Below are 24,479 nucleotides of genomic sequence, written 5' to 3'. Positions count from 1 at the left end.
GTTTGCTCACTATAAAAGAGATGTTTGTGAGGAGGCCCTGGAGGGAGGGGCTTCAGTGGAGGAGGGGGTGCTCTGCCAGAAGTCCCTACTGGGGGCCCACAGAGGCCATTGTATGCCGCCGGAGGGGACAGGGGAGGGGGCGAAGCCAGAGAGACCTGGGGTGTGGGAGCTGCTGGGTCATGGTTCTCGCGTTTTACAGCCAGCTCCCAAACACAGTTGCTTGCTGCTCCTGAAAGAGGCCGGGCCAGAAGGAGGTGGGGTCCTTTCCCACTGGAAGGCTGGATTGAAGGGGCCCCGCCCTGGGGGTTCCCGGATGACTGGCCAAGGGCTCACTGAAGCCAGTGAGGGGAGAGGAGGCGGGCGTGGTCCTCTCCAGCAGGCCCTTCGGCTGTTTGGAAGGCCCTGGCGGCCCCCCAGGCCCTCCAGCCGAACCCCCTTTGCGGTCTGATCTGAACCCTCGCCTGCCCCACCCCCTTCCTTCTCTACACTTCTGGGGCTGGCCTTTTCAGCCCTGGAAGCTGCCCAAGAGCATATCTTTGAAGCACAGCAAAGGTTAGGAATAAGGAAGACAGAAATGTCCTCTGGGCTGGGGGAGTGGGAGAAAGGAATTCCATGCATGCTCCATGGGAGTCAGGGCGGCAGGCCCGGCGTGGCGATTGGCTCGGCCTCGGAGGTGCCCGGCATGTCCTGCTGCCCACTTCTGGCTGCCTGGCCCTGCGCATAGCGAACCCTCTTCCCCGGGCTGGGTAGGGAGCAGGGAGCCGTGGCCCTTGTTTACAGTGCCTGTTTCAACCTTGGCTCACAAGGGTAAGAGCCAGGCTCTGCCATCCGCCCCTACAGGATGCGAGCCCTCGTAATTGTCTTCAATTACAGAGTGCTGGCCCTCCGCTCTGGCTTCCGACAGGAACCAGAGCCCGAGCCACTGCCATGGGGGGCAGGGGAGCAACCCAGCCCCTCTGCGGGGTTTGGGGGCTCCCTGTGGTCTCCAGAGCACTTGCAAACGCCCGCAGGTCCTAGGCTTCCCCATAAGGGGGCTGCGGAGAGCCCATCCCTGCTGAACCCCCACCTTCTTTGTCCCTGATCAGGATGAAACTTCTGTGAGCAGTGAGGATTTTGATATGAACGACTCCACATGGATGTCAGCTGACCCACACCTGGCCTCCAGCCTGAGTCCCAGCCAGGACGAGAGGATGCGGAGCCCGCAGAACCTCCACAGCCAAGAGGACGGTGAGTGTTGCTTGGTGGCTGCTGGGGGAGAGGCTGCTCAAGACAACTGGGGCCTGGGAGTCTGGGGTGGTGGAGTCCGGGCCAGGGCCTCTGGGGGGGCCAGGCTTATAGTTGCCCCTCACCCAGTGCTGTCAGCATTTCCGTGGGCCCCACTTCCCCGCTCCTGGTTCCAAGGAGACCAAGTCTTTCCTCCCAGAGATAAATGAATGGAGCTCTCAGGGCCTGGCAGCCCGATGGGCGTCATGTGGTCTGTTTGCCATGATGCGGATTTTGGAGTAACCACGATCAGGTCTGGGGAGGGTAACAGTGTGCCTGACCCGGAACAGCTCCGCTGCCCAACAGAGAAAACAGGAGCTGGATTTCTGCAGTTCTGATGGGGGGCTGGAGGGACAGGGTCCCCCCGCCCCGTGCCTGTCGCCTGGTGATTGGGCAGGCAGTGCACCTGTCCGCGTGCGCCCCCAGCGCCGTGGGATGAGGCACGGCCCAGGGTGAGGAGCTGTTGGACTCTCCCTACCCCAGCCACCGCCGCCCTCCAGGGCCTGCCAGGCAGCCTGCTGCAGCCTCCCTGAGAGCGGAGACCCCCTTCTTGGGGTGGGAGAGCTGGGGTCAGAGGTCACACCCAGGAGCCTGCCTCAGAGCTCGCCTGTGGAGGCCCTGGGGTGCTGGGCCCAGGTGCGCTGCTGGCCTCAGGTGGCGCCTCTGGCCAGAGTGTCCTCCTGGCCGAGCTCTGCTCTGTTTTCCGGGGAGGAGGTAACAAGGGGAGGGGATGAGCCACACCAGGCCTCAGGGAACTGGGGTGTAGAGCTGGCAATTAGGAGAGGTTGAAGGTCGGGGCCTGGAATGTGAGAGGGAGGTGCAGGGTTAAAAAGGGGTGTAGTGTTAACTCTGAAACGGGCTAGCCTTAGAGAGTAAATACGGGCTAGGAGCCTTGCAGTTTGGGTCAAAGTTCATCTCCATGGCAGAACCGCGCACCTCTGACCGCCCTCTCGGGCCTGAATCCGGCTTTGTCTGGGAGGAGCCCCAGCCCCGAGGCAGCTGGGGTGGCTGGATCTCCAGGGGCTGGAGATCCCAGAGGGTGGTTCTTCGAGAGTAGGGTGCAGAGCTACTGGGAAAGAAAAGGCTTTTGTGCCTCGCTGACAAAGGTCAGCACGACCCCCTCGTGCTTGGAGCCTCCCCAGCCAGCACTGCCTTTCAGGGTTCCCACCAGGTGGGGGCCGGGCGGGGCGGCCGCGTGCTGCTGGGTCTCGGGGGCTGGGCAGCGCCCACAGCTGACCTCCCCCCTCAGCGGAGCTGACTGAGGGCCACACCCAAAGGCTGTACCACGGGCTCCTCCAGCACAGCTCACAGCTCAGCCAAAGGTGTCGATCCTACTGTCCCAAGAAGGATCCGGGACATTTTTGAAAAACCTCAGAGTAGTAGGACTGAATGGGGGCCATATTGCCCCAGCTCATTCTCAAAAAAGTCTTGTGGTCTCGCTCCTCCCAGCCACCCTTTGGGGGCCTGACCTTTGCTGCAGACACTTCCTGGGGAAATTTGGTGATTCGGGGGGTGGCCTCCAGGATCAGGTAGCAGAAGAGTGTGTTTCCGTGGGGGTCACAGGACTTCCTCAGCACCATCGGCCCACTGCCCGGAGGCTGGCCGATCGTGAAGATGAAGCTGAGAGAGGCAGAGAGGCTGGTGCGGTCGGCAGGCCCTGCAATGGGTCCCGCAGGAGTCTTGGGTGGGGGATGCCCAGCCCGGGAGCGGCCATGAATATCGCCTGCACTATGCCCCTGCCACTCAGGTCCCTCCGGGCTCTGGTGCTGGGGCCGAGGCAGGCTGGCCTGCTGACAGGACAAGGGTGTTTATCAGGGCGGGCAGCCAGAGCTGGAGACAGGGAGGATGGTGTTGACCACGATACCATCAATTTAATTATTTAATCAGAGGCTGTGTCTGGAGGCTGTGGGCTGATGTGCTGGCCAGAGGCCAGCCTCAACCCAGTGCAGGGGGTCTTGGGCCCTGAGAACGCCCAGCCTGCCGGTCTGGTCTCTGCTGCCCCTTCTGGTCCCAGATCTCTTGGTGACTGCCATGTCTGACCAGAGCGGTGGCCTCCCAAATGACTCTGGCCAGGCACAGACCCAGCCTGAAGCCCTTGTCCAGCCCTCCAGCCCCCACAGCGGCAGGCAGCCAGCTTCCTTCTTGAAGGCACTCATAGTGCGGACACAGGCTGAGAGCCCACTCCCGTCGGCCAGGCAGTGGGAGGCGTCGGGCCGCAGGGTGCTCCCGAGTCCCTTCTTGTTAACGGAGGAGGACCAGGTGGGGACAGCCCAGGCAGGAGCCCCGGTTGGCTCTGCCCTCTGCACCCAGCCGCAGCCCTCCACGGCCTCCACTCCCTGCCCGTGTGACTTCATCCGGAAGCTTCCCCAGCCCCACTGACCCCCCAGGATGGCTCGGTGTGTGGTCTCTGACCCTTGGTTGTACACGGGAGTGGCGGGTCGGAGAGATGATGCCTGAGATGTGGACCATGTCAGGATCACTCTTCGCTGTCCCAGTGACCCTAGTGCACGCCTGGCACGTGAGGCGGGGCCTGCTGGACGCTTGTGGCTCCAGTGGGTAGAGGACAACAACTATTTAATGAGACCTGCTCCCGAGCACACCATTCAATGAGGGGTGGGTCTGCCCCTTGTCAGGACAAGTTGGACTTTTTGTTCCAGGGAGCACCCCAGATTTGAGCATCTGAGTATTTTCTCTTAGCTAGAAAGTGTGGGTACTCCTACAGCCGTGTTGCTGGCCAGTGGTTGCAGCCTCAAAGCAATTCCAGAAGCCAGGCAGTCGGCGCAGGCCCACGTCTGTTGGGGGTGCGTTGGGGCCGCTGCTGCCCCCTCCTCCTCTTCCTTTTTCAAGCTGTAACAAAGGCAGCTGGAGGCAGGGCCCTGGCAGGGCTGGGCCCAGGGCCGAGACTAGGCAGGAGTGATCAGCAGGCCAGCTCCCCCCACCCACCCACCCACCTCCAGCTGGCTTCCGAGGTTTACCGGCCAGTGGGAGTGTGCTTGCTGTGAAACAGGCTTACTTTCCTGCCCCCGAGCCCGCCACTGCCTGCCAGGCGACACTCCACAGGTCTCTTTGATAGTCCACTCGCAGCCCCCCTGGAATCACAGCCGCCTGGCGGGGGGCACCACTGGCAAGGCACTTCCTCACGGGGGGGGGGGGGGGGGGGGGGGGGGGGGCGTAGCTGCCGTGAGTAAGCACATCACCCTTGTCTCATGTCCCGAGAGGTGACAGGGCCAGGGAGCGGATTTGGGCGATGTGGCCAGAGTCAGGAGGCACTGACGCTGCCCTCTTCCTCCTTGGCAGGCGCCAAAGCCGTGTGTGAGGTTCTAGGGACCAGGTCTCAATGAATAGTTGCTCCTGTACTGCCCAGGAATGGGCAGGGGAGCCTGGCAGCCAGAGGAGGCTCCCCACACACACTCGGAGCCTGGCCTTTGCAGGGGTCCAGAGGGACCTGCCCTGTGCTGCCCACACACAGCCGAGTCCGCTCTGGACCCACCCCTGAGCTGCCTGAGACTCCCCGGGCCTTTGAGTCCAGACAGCGCTCGGGTCTCGTCACAGGTGCCCTGGCCCAGGGGCTGCCTGCTCGGGCGGAGGGAGGCCGCCTGGGGGAAGCCAGCTGTGGAGACCTTGTCCACAGACACTGTGGTCTGGCGCTGCCTTGGGACTGAACAGCACATCAGTCTGTCGTTCCACCGCCAGTGGGCCGTCCGGTCCCCGCCTCTTCAGACTCCAGAGGGGGCCCCTAACGCCCAGCACAGGGCCTGGCCCAGAGCGGGGGTCGGGGGGGTGGCTGATGAACGAATGAGTGAATGAATGAGAAAGCGAGTGGGGGTGGGCACCCAGGCAGGTGAGCCCGCAGCCCGAGGGACCGTCAGAGGCGCGGCGAGGCCAGGGCCCGGGCTGCAGCAGGCGGCGCCGGGCGAGGGCCCACTCCCTCCGTTTCCCCTTGGTGCGCTTCCCCAGGCCTCCTGCTCTGCCCCTTCCTGAGCGGAAAATGTGAGGCCTGGCCTCCAGAAGGGGCGCCTGGGGGTGGGGAGCGGACATTACTCACCTCTCCGGCAGACAGGAAACCGGCACCAGGGAGAGCAGAGGGTCTTGCTTCCTTTTTCCTGCAGGGTCATCAGGAGTTGCTGGGCTGGGTGGGAGGCTCCCCACAAACGAGAGTTGGGGCCTCTCGTTTGAGTCCCTCAGATGAGACCCTCCCCCAGGCTCAAGCCTCTGAGACCCTCTCCAGGGCTGTGGTGCCGGCACTGCCTGCCTGCTGAGGTGAGGCCGGACAGAGGCACTGAGGGTCCCAGCTCAAGCCTTTGGTTCGCTCGGGGCTCCCCACCAGCTCTGTCCCGTGGGCAGCGAGCCCCTGCGGGTGGCATGCCGAGCCAGGAAGCCCGTCCTTGGAAAGGGACAGACACACAGCGAGTGGCACCCCTGCTGGGCTCCAAGCTTTCTGAAGGCAGAAGGGTTATCTCCGTAGAAATGTATCTTATTTTCCCCCTTATTTCAAAAGCGTTACACTCACTACAGAATATTTAGAAACAATAGAGGAGAAAAAATGAAAATCAAAAATAGCGATATTTGGGGCATATTTTTCTTTTCTTTTTTAAAAAGATGGTATTTGTTTATTTATTTATTTATTTATTTTTAGAGAGAGGAGAAGGGAGGGAGAAAGAGAGGGAGCAAAACATGGATCAGTTTACTCTCATATGAGCCCCGACTGGGGACTGAACCCACAACCCATGCATGTGCCCTGACTGGGAATCGAACCAGTGGCCTTTCACTTAGCAGAATGACACCCAACCAACTGCACCACGCCGGTCAGGGTCAGGCATATTTTTTTTGATCTTCTCTGTGCAAATAATCAGTCTTCTTTTCTTAAAAACAGGGGAGGGAATCATGTAGCGTCGCAGCCACCTCTGTCTCCCACCTAATGCCGCTTACCCCGGTCACGGAAGTGCCTTCAAAAGGCGTTCCAGTGACGGAGGGCCTTTCCTGGGCCCACTGTGTGCTCGGCGCCGAGCTGGTGACGGGATGGTGTGAGCTCAGGGCTGTGACGGTGCCTTTCCTACAGAAAAGAGAGTGACTTGCCCAGACCACAGGGCCTCTGTGACTCCGGAGCCAGCATTTGGGCCACTCATGGGGAAGGACATTTGAGTCCCTCTTTTGAGTCATTGAAAGCCGTGCCACCCGGAGCATCCTCAGGGCTGAGGCGCTCAACAAACGGCAGCTGCCGAGCCGACAGGGTCAGAGACGGGGCCCAGCGAAAGCCCCTTGGAGCGGTCTGAGATGAGTGTGATGTTGAAGGCAGGCACGGCACGCCAGAGGCCTGCCTGGGGAGTGTCAGGAAGAGGCTGGGGAGGGAGGGAGATGCTGAGTGCCAGGGTTGTGGGTCTTCGGGTCCCGTGTCTCCAGAAGCTTCTTAGGAGCCCCAGCTCCAACCAGGAGAGATGGGGCAGGGAGGCCACAGCCTGTGCATCTGTCAGGGTCTGGCCTGCAAGGATTCTGGGAAGATGGAGAGAGGTGGGGTCGCCCTTGTGGGCCTGGAGTCCCCTGCAGGCGGGCCCTGGGACTTGGCGGTGGATCTCCTGAGCGGACCCTGGCCTGCTCGGTCCCCACAGTGTGTTCTTAGGCAAGTCGTCCACCCTCTGACCCCAGTGTGGCTGAGGTGGCTGTGACCACTGATCCTCACGTGTCCTCAGGAGCTCTTTGTGGGAAGTGCAAGGCTTCCTGCCTCCTGGCTCTTGCTACCCACGGGCGGGGCCCCCCTCTGCCCAGAAATGCCAAGTGGGTGCAGGGCAGTCACCTGGGGGGCGGGTGTGTGACTCGCCCACCCCAGGCCGACTCTCCTTTCCTCACTGGCAGGACCTCTGCTCTGCTCTGTGCGCCTTCCCCTGTCTCTGCAGAGCGGTCTGCGGGGAAGTGTGTGGTCTGGCCATCCTGCTGAGCTCCTGCCTCTGCTCCCCCCCACTGTGTGGCCTGGGGCCGGTCACTTCCCCTCACTTGTGGTGGGTGAAGACTGGACTGGGTGTGGACAGGGCTCGGCACGCACGCACCTGGCTCAGGGGAAGGCTCGGTGAACGGCCGTGGGGTCATTTCCTCTGAGGTGGCCAGGCTGGTGCGAGGGACCCCACTAAATGCCAGAGGCTGGGGTCTGTGGCCACAGGCTGAGGGGCTATAGGTGGGTCATGGGCCCCCCTTGAAAGGCCCAGGAGTCCTCCTCCTTACCTCTCCCACTTTGGTCCATTCCTGTTCCCTCCTCCGTTCAGGTCTCTCTTGGGCCCCTCCACCCACTGAGCCCTGTGGGGTTCTGGCCTCATCTTTCCTCCCACCACGCATACCAGCACCCTGCGCCCCTGCTCTCAGCCCCCCAGAGTCGCACTTCGGGGTGGGAGCTGGGCCTGGAGGGCCTGGGCACCATGCGTCTCTGCTTCTCCTGAGTTCCCACCCCACTCCCCACCCACGTGCCCCAGGGCCCTGCTCCGTGACCTGCAGACCCCTGACCTGTCCCAGCTCCTGTGCTGGCGGGCAGCTCGCTCGTTCTGCTGTCCGTGGAGAAGGCCTTTGGGCGGTCCATGTGCTGGGTACCAGGGATGCCACAGGAATGTTCTCGGACAGTGGTGGAAGCTGGAAGCTGCTCTTGCGAGCGCGCAGGCAGGGGCCGTATTGCTGGTGTGTAAGGGGTGCGTGGGAGTTGGGGCCAGGCCATGTGGACTCAGAGACGGTCGCTGGCGTTACCTCTGAGCCCTGGCCGCTTCTGGTGTTCTCTGCAGACGTGCCCACCCTCCCACTGCTCACTTCTGGGGTTAGAGCGGCTGCCTCCCCACCAGGGGCTGTAGCGTTCCATGGCCTTTGCAGCCAACTCCCCACGGACCCGACATTCCCGGTTGGGCATCCACCCTGGTCATCGTCACATGCTGGGAAGATTCTGGCCCCTTCGCCATAGCCACCCCAGGTGTCTTCTGAGGGACTTCTGCCTGCAGGGGGCTTTCACACTGAGCCTTCTCTCCCTCACACCTGCGGATGTTGGCCCCACCTGCCCCCCACCCCTCTCTGTCTGAGCTAGGGCTAGAAACTGGGTCCAGGCCTCCTCCTCTTTCTACAGGTCACACCCCCACTCACTCTAGAGCAAGAGCTGTGGCTTCTACTTAAGACTCTAAATATCCACACCGGATGGAGAGGTGGTGGCCTCCTCCTCTCCCCTCCCCCCAGGAGCAGAGAACTGGGGGCCCAGGCCCTTCCGGGAATTGGCCGTGGGCCACACTGGCAGCCCTGGGTCACAGGAAAGTGTCCGTCATCAGCTGGGCTGCAGGCGGCACAGACAATGCCGGGCTGTCCTGGCCTCTGGCCACTGAAGACTGAGAGGCTGGGAGACAGCACGGAGAGGCCCCTTTATCCCAGGAGCAGGCCGGGCCTGCAACAGCCTGGCCTTGTGCGGGCTGCCCGGGTCTTAGGCCCCCTCAGGCTCCCAGATGCCTGGTGAGGACGTTCGTACAGGACAAGCTCCAGGGCCTGAGAGAGGGGAAGGAGAGGGAGACTCCCCTCCCCTTCCCCCACGCACACCTGAAGGTTCGCCTGGGCCTTCTGGGCCATCGGAGCCCCGCCCTTCCCTGCACCCCTCGGCCCAGGACGCATGTGGGCCCCTACTGCCCATGGACTGACCATCCGAGACGCAAGGCCTGCTGTGCTGGCCAGGAGGCTGGGGCGGGGCCCGCAGGGGAGGCATTGCCGCCCGCCCTGAGCCCGTCCAAGGGCAACTTTCCCAGGAACCAGGAAGTGACCAGGGCCACGCTGGCGTCATCACTCTGACCTAAGGACTGGGATGCACCGAACCCAGACCAGCTTCCCGGGCCCTCAGATTCCCGCCCCCCCCCTCCCCCCCCGCGAGCCCACAGGCTCTGGGGCAGGGCCGGCCCATGAATCATTCACACATGGCTGCCCCAAGTGGCTTTGTTTGCTCTCCAACCACATGATTTGTTTTGGGGTGGGCGGGTGCAGCGGGCATCTCGTCTAGAGCTTCGCACATTGAATTAGCATTGATTCCTCGCGCGGCCTGTGCCTGGCCTAGAGGGCGGGGCCGGGAGCCTGTCGCACTTGGGAGGCACAGCCCCCGGCAGTCAGTCCGCACTGGGAGTGTGTCTTCCTGGGCACTTGGGCCAGCGTGTGTCTGTGTCGGTGGCGGCAGGGGTGGGGCCAGCCCCATGGTACAGGCAGGCATCCTGAGCTCGGGAAGGAGAGCACCGGGGTGGGTCGGGCAGCATGAGGCCCTCGGGGTCCGCGGCTGGCTCAGTGTGACGGCCAATGACTGCCCCCCGGAGAGCGGCTGGTTCCTCTCTGGCGGCCGCCTCTGGGTGACCGTGTACATCAGGTGTGGTGCGTACGCTGGGCAATGGTCCCGAGACCCAAACTGGCTCCTCTTCAGCTTGGACCCCCCTCTTGGGGCCAGGACCTGCACGGAGAGGAACCGTGTTGAGTTTCCGGTTGAAGTACAGAAACCTGGGTCTGCACCGCTGAATGCAGCAGCCAGAGACAGCTGCTGGGAGGGGCTCCTGCGGACCCAGGTGCGCGGCCCACGCGTCGGGTAGACACCGCATTTCAGGGCGGGCAGGACAAAGAATGTAAAACATCTCCGTCTTAACACAGTATTGATTACTTGTTGAAATGATAATGTTTTAGATGCAGTGGGCTAAATACAATAGGTTCTCAAAGTTTCATTCTGTTTCTTTCCACTTCTTCAATGTGGCTACTAGAAAACTGAAGGTGCCCCCATGGCTGTCGCTCTGTTGGACAGCGCCGCCCTGCACTCCAGGAGCCCCAGGAGCCAGCACCTGTTTAAGGAACGAGTCACAAAAGCTCAGGCAGGAAGGCGGGTGCTGGGGAGTAGAGGCGCTGGGGTCCCTGAGCTGGTGGCATTAGGTGAGAGTGGAGCCTTTGGAACCGCAGGGATGGGGTGGGGTGCACAGGAGGGGCCAGCAGGTGGGCAGCTGGGACCTGAAGGCCGGGTGGTGGGGGCTGGTGCCCAGTGTGACCCCCTCACCCAGGATGCTGGGGTCCCAGCGGCACTGCCCTTGCCCAGCCCGAGTGTCTCCCACCTTCCTTGAGCCCGGAGCCCTCCCCCTCCCTTCCGGGAGGAAGTGCAGGGTAGCAGCCCCGAGCCCAGTGCTCCCGGGAGCTATGCATCATGTAAACACCGCCTAGGCCACTGGCCTTCGTCAGAGCAGGCAGAGGCCAGCCCTGTGAGGTGCACACCCCAAATTCAGAGCAAAGTCTGCCCCAGACTGCAGCCCGAAGCCACACTGGCTGAGGGAGGAGAAAGGGGCTGTGGCTCTTCAGACATCCAGCTGGGCCACCCTGGCGTCCACACAGCCCGGGCCAGGCCCGCGGTGGGGTTGCTGGCTCCTGCGCCGTGCACTCCCCCACCCCTTCTCCTTTGTGTGCGAATTATTGATGTCGCTGCTCTCCCCTGCCCGGCTGCTGCTGTGACGGAGCCCACGGAGGAGAAGGGAGGCCCTGCTCTGGCGGCTGCATCTCGGCCCCCAGGAGGCAGCCTGCACCGGGTCTGGGGGGCCCGGTGCGGCCGCACGCCTAGCCTGTGGTCCCAGGGGTGGCGCCGTCCCACCTCTCGCTTGCCTGCCTCGGGAGCCAGTGTGGGTCACCCACTGGGAGAGGGTGCCACTGGCTGCAGCCCCAGTGCCCGGGGTGGCGATTGGTGGCGCGCACAGAGCTGGGCTTGTGCGGGCCGCAGGGCGCTGGCGCCCACATAAGGGCATTGTTCGCCGCGGTAAAAGGGGTTTTTGTCTTCTTCTGGAGACGGGACAGAGGGAGAAACAATTTCCCCCATTCATCAGCGATCCCCGTCTGAGTAGCAGTGCATTGCCCCACGTTACATAGACGCTCACGGCGGTGCCGCTCCGCCCGCGGGCGCTCCAGGCCCAGGTGGCGGGTCCTGCGTCCTGCCCCGCTCCCAGCGAGGGGCGCCGGTCTCGTGGGAGTGTGCGGAAGTGGCGCGTCCCCCAGCTGCTTCCCGGCAGCCCCTCAGCGCGCCCTTCTTCTCTCTGCTGCGGGGGGACAGTCACAGGTTGGGGCAGCCATGTCCTGCTGGTGTGGGTCTGGGCTCCCGCAGGACGGCCTCGGTGGAGGCCCATGCCGGGAGGGCCTCCTGGCCTAGCAGCACAGGTGGGGACAGGAGGGGCAGGTTCAGCCGGAACACGTGCCGCCCCCACCCAGACCCAACGCCTGCACCCTGTGTTCCAGGCCCTTGGCGTGTGTGGGGCCAGCTGGGTTCTTTCACAGGATCATAAAGTGTCAGAGACCAATAGGGCGGCAGCGGCAACTCCCCGGGCTGCAGATAAGAGCTGCCGAGGAGGCGGCTGTGCCCAAGGTCGGGCGGCGGCGGGGCCCGCACCTGCCCCCGGCCTGGTCTGCTGAGTTTCACCTGGGCACGGGCTTGCTGTGTGTCTGTCTCCCTGAGTCACTTTTTGTTTTGAAGAGGAGCTTAGGATGAGGACAGAATTAAGAACGGATTAGCACCCAGTTCGCGCAGGCTGGGATACTGGCGTTTGTCTCTGTTCCTCCTGTCTGTAAAGTGACAGGCCAGCTGCCTGTGCTGGGTGCCCTGCTGGGTGCCGGGGAGGGGTCGGGAAGCTGCCCCTCCTGGAGGTGCCAGCCGCCTTAGGACTGCGCTGGGGAGACGGGCTAGGGGGGTCCTCTGGGCCGCGGTGGGGAGAGAGCCCCGGGGGGTGGGGGCAGGGCACATGAGTTGCTCAGAGGCCAAACCAGACTCACATGACTCAAACCTGCCTTCCCTGTGCTCCAGCCATGAGGAAATGATTGGGTCCCTTAACTCAGAAGTGCAGGGCCTTTTGCTTTGGGCTCCGGTGGGTTTGGGGATGCCCATGCCAGCCTGCCCGCCCTGCCTCCCAGGCGTGGGCCGCGTGGGTGCAGCCCCAACGAGGCGAGCCCAGCTCCCCGGGCATGTCAAGAGAGGGCCCAGGGCTGACTTCCTGGGTTGAGACTGGCCTGTCGCCGGTCACCATGCTGGGCTGTGCTGAGTGGCCGGGCCTGGGGCACGCGCTCACTCTGGAAGATGAGGGATCCCTCCCCAGATGGAGGGACGGGGTTTCCGGAGAGGCTGGGATGACCCAGGCTGCCCGGTACAGCCCTGCCACTCTGGGGTCTGACCGTAGACACAGTGTGTAGGCAGGTGGTAAGCGCTCTGGGAGAAATACGTAAGGGGTCAGCCTGTCAGAGCAGGCACAGGGGCTAAGCCAGGGAGCTCTCTCCAAGAAGGTAACCTTTAAGCGAAGCCCTGGAGGGGAGGAGTGCGCTGAGAGAGCCACGGCTGGGGACAGTGTCATGCGGAAAGGGAGCAGCGAGTGCAGAGGGCCGCAGCTGGGGTTCTGGGTGGACCAAAACTCTCAACGTTTCTCCGCAGCCCAGTCCCCCTTAGGGTCCTTATGTCGGGTGTCTTGCTTAGTGGAGCTCGAGTCCTCGGGACGGTGGCCACCCCTGTCGCTTCACCACTGTGTCCCCAGTGCCGCTCGTGGGCCTGACACCCGGTGGGTGTTGAAGAAAGGAGGAGACAAGGGTGGGAGCAGCATCTCCCAGGTGCTGTCCTCTCCCTCCTCCCCTCACCACGCCCTCCTCACATTTGGCACTGGCTCTGAGGGGTCCCCAGAAGCCCCCATCCCAGTCCGGAGAAGATGGGTACATGGGAAGTAGGGCTGTTATGAAGTGAGAAAGTGGGGTGTAGGGAGCCAGCTTTTTCCTTTTTGTTTTAGTGCCACTGTCTGTACCTTATACACACCTCTCAAATCCTGTGTCACGGACACGACTCCTGTTTGGAAGGAAACTGAAGCTCAAGGAGATGAAGCGGCATCGTGGAGGAGACACAGCCTGTGTCCATCCCCTTCTCCTTCTGCCTCAAACCCAGCTGGCGACAGGAGGCCGGAGCTGGGGGCGGCCATGAGCGGGCAGCGCTGGGCAGGCTGAGTGGGCTATGCAGGCGGGTGGTTAGCACACTGGGGGGGGGCCCCCCCCCCAGCAGCGCGACTGGGGGTACCAGCTCTAGTGACTTTCTTGTCGTTCTGACAACTGTGTGGCTGGCTTTCCCTGCCGCCAGGGGCCGTGTGGAGGCAGGAGACCCTGGGCTTTCAGGTAAGTGGGGCGGGAGGAACCGGAGCTTGTGAACTGGGGCCCACTGGCCTGCTCAAGATTCCTTTTGTTTGTTCTGCTGGGATTTTTTTGTGGTGAAATACGTAAAAAGTGTTCCCTTTGAACCATTTTTAAGCGTGCGATTCAGCACGGTTAAGTGCGCTGACAGTGTGATTTCCAAAATACAGCAGCAGGTCTTCGAATGCTGTCTGCCGTTTTGTTCAGGGCCATTTTCTCACAACAGGAAAAAATCGATTCCGGTCGGGGCCACTGTCTGCGTGTGTTTGCTCTGGCCACTCTCGACCCCGCACCGGAATAAACAGTTTGCAAAATAACTATCTTGTTTTTATTCATCTTTTTTGAATGTACGTATAGCTCACATTTATTTGAGGGCTTAATACTAGAAGTCTTTTGGGTCTTTAGTGAGAAGTTGGTGATTTTGTGGCCAGAAATATGCCGTAGGAAGTTAACACTCGCTCATATCCATTCGCCTCTGGTCAAATCAGTTTCCTTATATTTTTAGTCAGTTTTCTTACACATTGTTTCACTTAAAGTCCTAGTTTCCTGTAGATGACTATAGAGTTGGCGTCTCTCTGAAAGGAAGCTGTGTCCATTAAGCAATAACTTCCACTCCTCCCAACCGCCCTCCAGGCCCAGGCGACCACTAACGTATGTTCGTCTCTATGAACATGCCTGTTCCAGATGTTGTATGTAAGCAGACACATTTAGTATGCCTGGTTGTGTCTGGCTTATTTTATTGAACATAGTGTTTTCAAAGTTCATCCATATTGGATAGCATGTGTTAGCATTTCATTCCTTTTTTATGGCTAAATAATATTCTGCACAGCTAGACCACATTTTGTTTATCCACTTATCTGGCAGTTTTTCAAAATGTAAACACTGTATGTTAGTCACCAGTATATTAAAACCTGGGTACTCACACTGTTGTGGATTCCCAGTTTCTTCTAAAAGCTTAGCACGCATGGCCACACAAGGTCTGGGCTCCTGGTGCCTCTCAGGTCCCATCTGCCCCTGCCCCTTTCCTTATCATACTGGGGTGACATCCGAGTAGTGGGGTAGGGGGGAGGTGTGCATGCCAGCACCTAAGGCTTTCTGGCTGGGTAGCCCAGGTGCACAGGCCTGGGGGCGAGGGCATTGGCAGCTCAGCAGTCTGGCCTCCTACCCTGGGCTCCCAGCTAGGAGTGCCTGCCCGTGTGCCCTCACAGCACCTGAGTGTCCTGCTCACTCAAGCCTAGGGGAGCACAGGGCAAAGGGGGCACATGCTCCTGGGAGAAAACCTGGTCAGAGAGGCAGGTAGATGGGGCGCTGCCTCTGGGCCCAAACAGGGTGTGGCACCACAGGGGCCCACGGGCCTCCTCCTCATGCTGAGTGAGATGACATCTCACTGTGGTACCCGCTGACCCTCTTAGCAACCCACTCCTTCCAGAGGAGAAAGACAGTGCCCTCCCAGGTCGGGCAAGTGGCTTGTCAGGGCTGGTGCCAGGTCGTGAAGTGACACCTGCAAGGTGGGCTGAGAATAGGCACCTGCTGGACTCCTGTCCTGCGTGGCAGGGGGCCTCTCCGGCTGCAGGCCCTGCCCTGGCAGGAGGAGGGCGGCAGCTCTCAGGACCAGCGCCGGGCGTGTGAAGGAGGCACGAGGTGCCGCTGGGCAGGGGGCAGGGCTTGAGCGCCTCCTTCCCAGGAAGAGGAAGGAGGGCAGCTTTGAGCCAGACCTGAAGGTTGGCTGAACTGGAAGCAACATGGCAGGCAGACAGCAGCTCCCAAGCAAAGGTCTTGGAAATGTGAGGTCCATCAGTGGCCAGGACGTTGGGACCTGGGCCGGGAAAGGCGCAGAGGTCATGGGACCGAGAATACACTGGGTGGGAACTTGGACTCTATTCAGCAGCCTGTGGGCAACAGGCGGCTTACTAAACGGAGCCTGATAATGATATGGCGTCGCTGGGAAACAGTGGGGTGGAGGTGTGTGTAGCGGAGAGAAGCCGGTTTCGGGGGTGGGGGGGGCAGCCAAGGACATTGGATGGGATGGGTGTGGCCTGACAGTTGGAGGATGCTTGGTGACCCATTTACCCATTTTTTGTGGTTCCGCGATTCACATTTGCCCCTCCCCCGCCCCTGGGAGGGCCTGCACGTTGGTCATAGTCACTACTTTGTTTCCCAGCTGGGACAGGGCCGGCATACAGTAGGTGCTCAGTAAATACTGCTGGGTGGTTTGTTCATTCCACAAAGGTCTAGGTTGGTGCTGGACACCCTGCCAGAAGAAAACCAGACTGACCCATCTGTGATGGAGGAGCAGGGGATGGGTGGTGAGGTGGCACAGGTAGCAGGACTGAAGGCCTGGGAACTCGGGTGTAGCTGAATGCGGAGCGGTGGGGCGGCTTTGAGCAGAAGCTGGAGCTGCCCTGAAGGATGAAGGGAGCTGTGGTGGCGTGGAGGAGGGCTGGCAGCCTGGCCCAGGGGACCTGTGGTAGCTGAGGGGGAGGGGTGCCACTGCGCCTTAGACCTTTCCCATCCCCCTCTGCCCAGGGCCCCGACCGCTTGATGGGCAGCCCGGCCCCGCCCTCGGGCAGCCGGGAGGCCAGCGATTGGTTGAGGCTCTAGAGCCGCTCGGTCGCCATGGGGACGCTCTGGAGGTGCGCGTGCCCAGCGCCCAGCACTGGGGACTAAATCTTCATAATCTGCCGGCTGGGAGGGTGGGGGTGGGGTCCTTTGCGACCCTGGCCTGGGGGAAGGGGTGGCCTGGGATGCCGTCAGGGCTCACTGTGGCCGCTCTCCCCCAGCCGCTTTGGGTGCAAGTGCAGAGCCGCCCGGGCACCAGGGCACCACGGGCACCCACAGAGTACTTATCTGACAATGACCCGGGAGCTTCAGCCTCTTGCCTTATCAGATCACACAGGAGGCTGGGGCTGAGTGGGGAAGACAGACCTGGAATTTATCTCAAAATGTCTAGCCCTTCAGTTAGTTTGTCTTTCCGGATTCCTAGGCAATGCTGCGCTCTCCGCAGCAGGGGGCGCCCTCGGCAGAGCTTTGTTGGGCTGTCGCCTCTTGAAGGCTGGGATGGCCCTTTGAGGTTTGAGGGCGCACAGACTACATACCTTGTAGCCCTGTCTCCCGTGTCCAGGGTTACAGGGCCATGCACACAAGGCAGGTCTGGGGGGCGTGTGTCTGTGTGCCAAGACCGTGGCCAGGATTGGGCCAGGCCTGCTTGCAGGAGGGAGTGGGTAATGGGGAGGGTCACAGTGGAGCCATCCTTCCCTCCTCAGACAGGGGGAGGAAAAACTCAAGGCCCCTTGTGAGGAGGAGGTCCTGTGGGGAAACGGTGTGAAGGGGCAAGGTAGCCGTGAGCCGGAGGAAGAAGACGGCACTGGCCAGAACCCAAGCAGCGTCTGGGATGTCCAGGACCTCTGGCAAGCATCTGGCCAGTCAGACCTGAGGTCGCCGCCACTCACGCCCACACTCTTGGAGCTGGGCCTCCCATGAGCCTAGCTGTGGCACTCATGGGTGTGAGAGACAGGACCACCACACCTTGCACACTCATGGCCACTCTGGTCCTTGATAGCCCACGTCTGTGCCCCCACCTCCAGCAAGGCTAGCCCCTTGGGATATCTAACAGGGACAGCAGCAGCGCTCACCGCCTGCCCAGGGATGCTTGTGAGGATGACACAGGGCAAGTCCTCCCCGGGGCTCTCTTGCCCACCATGCCCTGGGGGGGAGGTGTCTTGGGGGGCAGTAGGTGCTGGGGTGGGGCCTCACACCCAGGCCTCTTGTGATTTCAGACGACTCCTCCTCTGAGAGTGGCAGCGGCAATGGCTCCTCCACCCTGAACCCATCCACATCCAGCAGCACGCAGGGCGACCCCGCCTTCCCCGAGATGAATGGCAACGGCGCTGTGGCCCCCATGGACTTCACGGCCACAGCTGAGGATCAGCCCATCAACCTGTGCGATAAGCTCCCGCCAGGCACGGTGCTCGGCACGCCCTCCTACCCCTCCGACGGCTGCGGCACGGATGGACTGCGGAGCCGTGTCAAGTATGGGGTGAAGACCACCCCTGAGGTGGGTGAGGCTTTGGGCGTGCCAGGCAGAAGTGAAATTGTATGTGCCAGGAGTCGATGCCAGGTCAGGGTGGTGGGCAGCGCTGCTCTGCCGTCGTTTCCTGGGGGGGCCCTGGGGTGGGAGAGCACGGTGAGTGATCTCATCAAGTCCCTCACTTCTCTGAGCCTGTGTCCCCATCTCTGCAGTAGGGTTGATGGCGCCTGCCTCGGAGGTTGTGGGTGATGCGTGGTGTGTCCCCTTCTATCCAGGACAGAGTCTGCTGTGAGTGACAGCAGCAGCAAGCAGCCACATCCAGCACGGAGCTCCAAGGCCTTGCGTTTCCTGGCTGCTCTGCCGGCCCATCCCCGATTTCACAGATGGCACAGGAGAAGGGCGAGGCCTTTGTTTGTGGCCCAGGGGATGCAGACGTACGAAACTCAACAGACCAGGCCGATGGAGGGTGGGCAGGGCAGGTGCTCCCACCATTTAGCACTCCCCCCATCCTTCTGCAAGCCGCCTCTGGGCACCAAGGTTTCCTGCGGCGGTGCAGTGCAGCACGGGGTGTGGGAGCTCTCCTGGGAGCACTTTCCCTGCCGGGGCCACAGGTGCCATCTGAGGCCCGTGTGCGTGGGTGCTAGTCACATCGCCCCGCACAGGTTCCTTTCCCTCCCCTGGCCTGTCGTCTATTCTGCAGGGGGGTGGCGTGTCTCAGGGGGAAATTCTGTACAAAGGGCCGAGTGTCTGAGCTCTGGCTGTGGAGCAGGTACTGGATCCAAGAGCAGGCAGAGCTGCTGTCCCCGGGGAGCAAAGAGCCAAACGGGGAAGAGTGGCCACATGTGTGGGCCCAGGAAGCAGATGAGAGCATGAAGGCCACCAGCAGCTTCTCTGTCTCCTCCGGCCCGGGCAGAGGGCGGGCTAGGGAGCAGCTTGGGACCAACTGCCACAGGTCTTTTCACCCTCTATGGCAAGTCCGGCATGAGCCAGCAGGAGGCCAGAGGACCTGGATGCCCCTGTCCCTGGGGAGGCTAACCCCTGTGGGAGCAGTCACAGGGAGGCCTGCTGGTGGTGGCTGCTGTGGGCCTACGCACCAGTCAATGTGCATTTTTTCCCGTTTGTCCGTCAACAAGAGCTGGGTTCCCCCCTGGGCCGCCACGCGGCCACAGCGAAGGATCTGACCCGCAGCTGTCTGCTCCCTGGGCCCAACTACCGGCTAGATGCCCACCTCCTTCAGGACAGGGGCCGTGTTCCCAGGACACTGCTAATCAGTGAGTGAAGTCAGGACTCACCAAAGACACAAGCTTCCTAAAAGGCAAATGATAGTGGTCGTCAGCTGAGCTGCAGAGGGTGAAAAAGATGAAGGCCGGGCGGAGAATGGGGAGGGCACCCCAGAAGGGAGTAGCGGGCTGGGTGCCTTCTCTGCTGCAGGACGGGGCGAACGCCCCACGGGCTGCCCCTGGCCCCCCGCCCTGTATACTCGCACTCTGTATCAGGCTCACGGTGTCCTCCTGGGGATGGTGCCAGACAGGAGAACCCCAGCCTGGGAGCTTTGGGAGTATACTTCGCCTAATGGGCCCGTCGCCTCGTCTGGTCCCCTCTCCCAGCCCATCTGTTCCTCCTCCTCCTCCTCCTCCTCCTCGACAGACAGCATGCTGGCTGCTTTCGTGCCAGCCCTGCTGTCAGCTTGGGGCTGAAGCCCCTTGGGGGTCAGGGGAGGAACCCTCGAGGCCAGAACAGGTCTTGGCACACGCAGAAGAGGCTGGACGTTGGTGGGAGCCCTGCCTGTGTCTGCCTTTCCCCAGGTGGCAGGTCACAGTGTGGTCACAGTGGGCTCAGGGCACCACTGCACCTCCATGCCGTGCCTCCAGGGCACCAGGCCCTGCGGGAACTGCTGAAGGCAGGCCTTCGCACAGCCACCCAGGGAGGGGGTGGCAGCACAGTCGTCCCCACTGCACAGATGAAGGGAGCGGGGACGGAAGGTGACTCGCTCAGGGCCTCGCAGCTGTGGCTCAAGGGAGTTGGGTGTGCCCGCCACCCCAGCTCCCGAGCTCACTGCGGCCTGTCGGGGACCACGAGAAGGCCTGGCCTGACCCCCACCCCGCCCTCTCTCAGTCCCCCCCCTACAGCTCGGGGAGCTACGACTCCATCAAGACAGAGGTCAGTGGCTGCCCCGAGGACCTGACTGTGGGCCGGGCTCCCGCAGCAGATGACGACGACGATGACCACGACGACCATGAGGACAACGACAAGATGAACGACTCTGAGGGCATGGACCCTGAGCGCCTCAAGGCCTTCAACGTGAGCGCCAGCGAGGGGCCGGCGGGGAGGGGGTGGCAGCCAGGGCCAGCCCTTCCCACAGCCCCTCTCCCCCACAGATGTTCGTGCGTCTCTTCGTGGACGAGAACCTGGACCGCATGGTGCCCATCTCCAAGCAGCCCAAGGAGAAGATCCAGGCCATCATCGAGTCCTGCAGCCGGCAGTTCCCCGAGTTCCAGGAGCGGGCCCGCAAGCGCATCCGCACGTACCTCAAGTCCTGCCGGCGCATGAAGAAGAACGGCATGGAGATGGTGAGCCCTCCTGCCCACCGGGCCCTCCCCCGCCCGCCACCACCCCTGGCCACTTACCCGTCGCCCACCTGGTGTCCTAGAGGCAGACACCACGATCCCCGCTGCAGAGTGGGGAGCTGAGGTCCGGAAAGACGGCACAGCTCCATAGATAACGGCACTGAAGCCCGAACCCCAGCCCTGCCCCAGCCACCGCTAGGACAGGGACTATGTGTGAGACCGACCCTGCTCTGTCCCTGCCCCGCCCGCAGACCAGACCCACGCCTCCCCACCTGACCTCGGCCATGGCCGAGAACATCCTGGCCGCCGCCTGTGAGAGCGAGACGAGAAAGGCAGCCAAAAGGATGCGCCTGGAAATCTACCAGCCCTCACAGGTACCTGCCCGCCGCCGGTCACTCTCATGGGGTTGCTCCCAGGCAGGGGCACATCAGCCATTCCAGACACGGGGGCCCCGAGTACACAGGGACCAGGGGGAGCAGGTCCCAGAGGGTGGCGGAGCTCTGGAGAGGGCAGCAGTGATGGGTGGCGTGGGGAAGAGCCTGCCACCGAGGCCCTGCAGACCCAGGAAGGGCATCTGGGCTCCACCCCGAGCCCGAGGGCCCTGGGAGTCCTCAGCGGAGCAGAAACAGATCCCGTCTGCCCCACAGAGAGATGCACAGAGCAGGGATGCCCTGGGCATGACGGCCAGAGGGAGGAAGCAGTGCTGCGGGACACGGCATTGGGTTCCAGGAATTCTGGGGCCACGGTCTCCGTCCACCCCGTCCAGGGACAGGGGCCAGGGCCTGCTGCCCCTTTGGCTCCCCAGCGCCTCCCTCCCCTCCACAGGATGAGCCCATCGCCCTGGACAAGCAGCACTCCCGGGACTCCTCAGCCATCACCCACTCCACCTACTCACTGCCAGCCTCCTCCTACTCCCAGGACCCCGTGTATGTCAACGGCGGCCTCAACTACAGTTACCGCGGCTACGGGGCCTTGGGCAGCAACCTGCAGCCCCCTGCCTCCCTGCAAACAGGAAATCACAGTAACGGTGAGTGCGGGAGACTGCAGCCTTGGGGGGGGGGGGTGACTCCTTCTCAGCACAGGGACCCTCCCCATCTCATAGCCTCAGCCAGTCCTTAGAAAGGAAACCAAGGAAAACTTCCCGATTAAAGCCGAACTGCCTGCTCCCTCCTCTCTGGGCTCCAAGGCACCCTGCTTTGCCTATTGTGCCGGCGGGCCTCTCCCTGGTTCTACGCACCTTGGTGACCTCTGTGAGCTGAGCACCGAGTGCGTCCAGCCAAGCCCCCCGCCCCCCTCCCTCAAGATGAATCCTCCCCACACCCTCTCTTGCCCACACTGACCAAGGCTCAGTGTGGTGGGCGGAGCCAGGACTTGGTCCAGTTCAGGACCCCCCTTCCTAGGTGAAGGATCGTAGGCTCCAATGCAGGGCCCCTGCCCTTGTCCCACCTAGGTCGTCCAGGCTGTGACTGCCCTGGGGGCTCCCTGGGACTAGACACAGACCAGTATGGGAGAAGGTTAGGTGCTGCCCCGAGCCAGGCCTGGAGTGGAGACCCCAGACCCATTCACTCGAGGCTGGGGGGGTGGGTATGGCAGGGCAGTGGCAGGTCCCTGTGGTGGGAAACGGCCTGATGGCCTCAGGTAGCTGGAGGGGACGACTGGGGTGATCTGTCGGGCCCGGCCCTTGGATTCTGTTGTCTGCAGTAGGAGGCACTGAGAGATTTTAAAGAGAGGAGGCTGTGAGTTGTGCTGTGCGTGCCCCTGTGATGACGTGGGCAGGGCAGGGAGGGCAGAAGTGGTGTGCTTTGTGTGGGGAGGGGCAGGAAGAGCTGAGGTGTCACCAAATTGCTGCTTGAGGAGTAACTGGAGACAGCCACCACCCACAGACAGGGACCCCTGGTGCCAGGTCTTGGTTGAACGTGTCTGACAATTCTTTCAAGCCCTTGGCTACAGGAGACCCCTGGGTGCCCCTGGGCAGCGAGGGAGGGCCTGGTCCCTCCCCATGGCAGAAAGCCCAGGCGCCTCCCACTCACCTTGACCCACCCCCCCACCAGGAAGTGCGTGCAGGGCCCCGGGAGAGTCCTGCCTGGGCTTAACTCCTCATCCCTTCCTAATGCCTCTTAGCCTGAAAACTAGAGGCTGCCTGGCCCTAATCCTTGAGACGGAACGGCTGTCCAGGCAGGCTGCCTTCCTTCCAGAAAGAAAAGCCATCCAATGGCCCTGCTCACTGAGGACCCTGCTACTGTGTGTGAAGACAGGCCCCAGGTCAGGGAGGCTAAAACCCCTCACTGTGCTTTGGGAGTCCGGGGCCCAGTCCTTCCCCAGCAGCAGGGTCAGGATCTGTCTCAGGGCTGCAGCTGTGGGGCTGCCCCCGCCGCTTGAGGGCACTGGGCCACCAGCATCACTCCTGCCCTGCTCGCACCTGCTGGAGCGACCCCAAGGGAGGCCCCGGGCTCTGCCCCTGTACCTCCCCGAGCCTTAGTCTCCCCTGTGAGCACCCTGGTTCCTTGAAGGTGGTGGGTGCTGAGGTCACCAAGACAGGTCTGCTCAGTCGCTCCTCACCTCGGGCAGTGTGTCCCGTGGGCCTGGGGCTGGAGTCGAAGAGTTGGAGGAAAGCGGCTGCCCATGGCGGCCCTCTAAATGACTGTTGTCCTTTGGCACCAGGCTTGGGCAGCCATCCGAGTGGCTCCGAGCACCTCCCTCCGCTCCCCGGGTTGTCATCTGGAGACGTGCATTCACTTAGACAGAGCTGGGCTCTGCCCGCCTTGTCTGGTGCGTGGGGCGCACATGCGGTCCCCCCCGCCCCCGGTAACCTGAACATCCTCCTGTAACTGGAGCCTGAGCAAGGACAACTCCAGATCAGATTGGCCGCAGGAAACAGGGACATTCTCCTCTCTGGTCTGCGGCGAAAGCCCAGGAGAGATGAGGGCAGCTCTGGTCACAGGGGTGAAGAGGACAAGACTTGGGGACGGAGGGGGGTGGAGTGCAGGGTCAGTTACCGCCCTTGGCAGGTGCTCCCGCCCTCCTCTGCCGTCCTCCAGCACTGTCCACAGGGGCCCGGGAGCTGCCCCCCACGTCCCTTTCCTCTCTGGGTGCAGCCAGCAGAGGCCCCCCCCACTCCCCCTGGCCTGTCTCCCTGAGCCACCACCATGGGCGACTGTGACCTGCATGGCTGTTATTTCCAGCAAGTCACAGACCCACTCCTCCCTCCTGGTGGCCGTGCTAATGGACCTAACTGTGCCCTTGATCCCAATTCCAAGGACGTTCCTCAGCCAGCTCCCAGGACCTCCTCCCTGATGTCCGTGTTCTCTGGAGAGAAATAACCCCGTGTGGCAAACTGTCCCATCTTCGACTTCAGCCTCCTTCCCCTGGGGTCTGCACCAGCACCGTTTAGCAGCAGCCTAGTTCCCATCACTCCTCTCAAGATGTTACTTCTGGGCTAGACGTCCCCAGTGACGACAGCCTGTCCGTCTCTCTCATAGCGGCATAAAAACCGCCACTGTAAACGCGGGGACTGACACCACTCAGAACTGCGGGGTGGTGGGGCCAGGGCCCACCTACTTGGGCCAGAGTCGGCCTCCGTGGGGAAGCTCCAGCTCCCGCAGCCCCAGACCCTCACTTCTCAGCCGTTTTTTTACCCAACACCTCAAAAAGGTGTTTCAAATCCCAGGAGCTTCCACGTCTCCTGAGAGCCCGTTCAGAAAGCCTGACACCCATCTTTCAGTGTGGCCTCAGCAAGCTGAGACCCCTGCCGTGCCGAGCGGCATCCGGAGTTCTGGCCCCGCCCACAGCAGTCTCCTTATGTTGCAGGGGACACCTAGGCTCAGGGATGTTAAATGGCCCGAGTCCAGGCCTGCCTGGCTCCAAAGCCAGTGGCCCACCCTGCAGACCTGCGAGAAGAAGGCCTGGTGGGCCCTAGTGTGTTTCAGAAGCTATCAGGCTTGCTCTCTGCTGCAGAAGGGTTTCTTGAGACGGCACTTCTGGGTCCTGTCCCAACCACTCTGACCCTTACACGCCCATCCTGCACTCGGTCCTGTCCCGGCGTGAACCTCCCTTCACGGGAGCACAGAAGACCTCCCCAAAGGCTGGAGGATGGGGTGGGGGTGGGATCCAAGGTGCCGTGGCCCCTCAGAGCCAGGCCTAATGTTCCCAGCTTCTCCTGCAGCTGTCCCCACAGCCCAGCAGGGCAGCTTGCCTGTCCTGCTTCTCTCCAGCTGGACAGAAGGCCCCAGCTTTCTGAGCGCATAGGCATGTGCACACGCGCACACAGGTGTGTGTTTCCCTGGTCTTCTGCGGCTCCACTCCAGACCCCAGGGACTGCACCCTCTGCCCACCCGGGGCATCCCGACCACCACCTCTACTGACGGCACCCCGTTTGGGGAGGACCGCATACACACCTGTGCCTCTACCAGACATGCCGACAGCCCTTCTTCCGGGCTGCCGTCAGCTCCCGTCGAAGCTCTGCGCAT

At 62.2% G+C, this 24,479-nt stretch overlaps 1 protein-coding gene across 5 annotated transcripts in view; it reads left to right on the top strand.

Moving 5' to 3' along the window:
* NOL4L (nucleolar protein 4 like) overlaps nt 1-24,479 on the top strand; it is a 124,190-nt gene that overhangs the window by 94,706 nt on the left and 5,005 nt on the right. For 3 of the 5 annotated variants that reach the window (XM_028523843.2, XM_036009702.1, XM_028523845.2), the window contains 6 exons: nt 1,086-1,227; nt 17,196-17,473; nt 19,562-19,747; nt 19,825-20,016; nt 20,265-20,387; nt 20,839-21,040. In XM_028523843.2, coding sequence (XP_028379644.1) covers nt 1,086-1,227; nt 17,196-17,473; nt 19,562-19,747; nt 19,825-20,016; nt 20,265-20,387; nt 20,839-21,040 — 1,123 coding nt within the window. Of the gene's footprint in view, nt 1-469; nt 553-783; nt 808-1,085; nt 1,228-17,195; nt 17,474-19,561; nt 19,748-19,824; nt 20,017-20,264; nt 20,388-20,838; nt 21,041-24,479 lie in introns of those variants that run through there. The other 2 variants (XM_036009700.1, XM_036009701.1) reach the window with 2 other exon arrangements.

The sequence above is a fragment of the Phyllostomus discolor genome, chromosome 9 (assembly GCF_004126475.2).
Source record: "Phyllostomus discolor isolate MPI-MPIP mPhyDis1 chromosome 9, mPhyDis1.pri.v3, whole genome shotgun sequence".
NCBI classification, from domain to species: Eukaryota; Metazoa; Chordata; class Mammalia; order Chiroptera; family Phyllostomidae; genus Phyllostomus; species Phyllostomus discolor.
The sequence above is the reverse complement of the archived record's forward strand: the minus strand, read 5'-3'. Positions and strand labels throughout refer to the sequence as shown.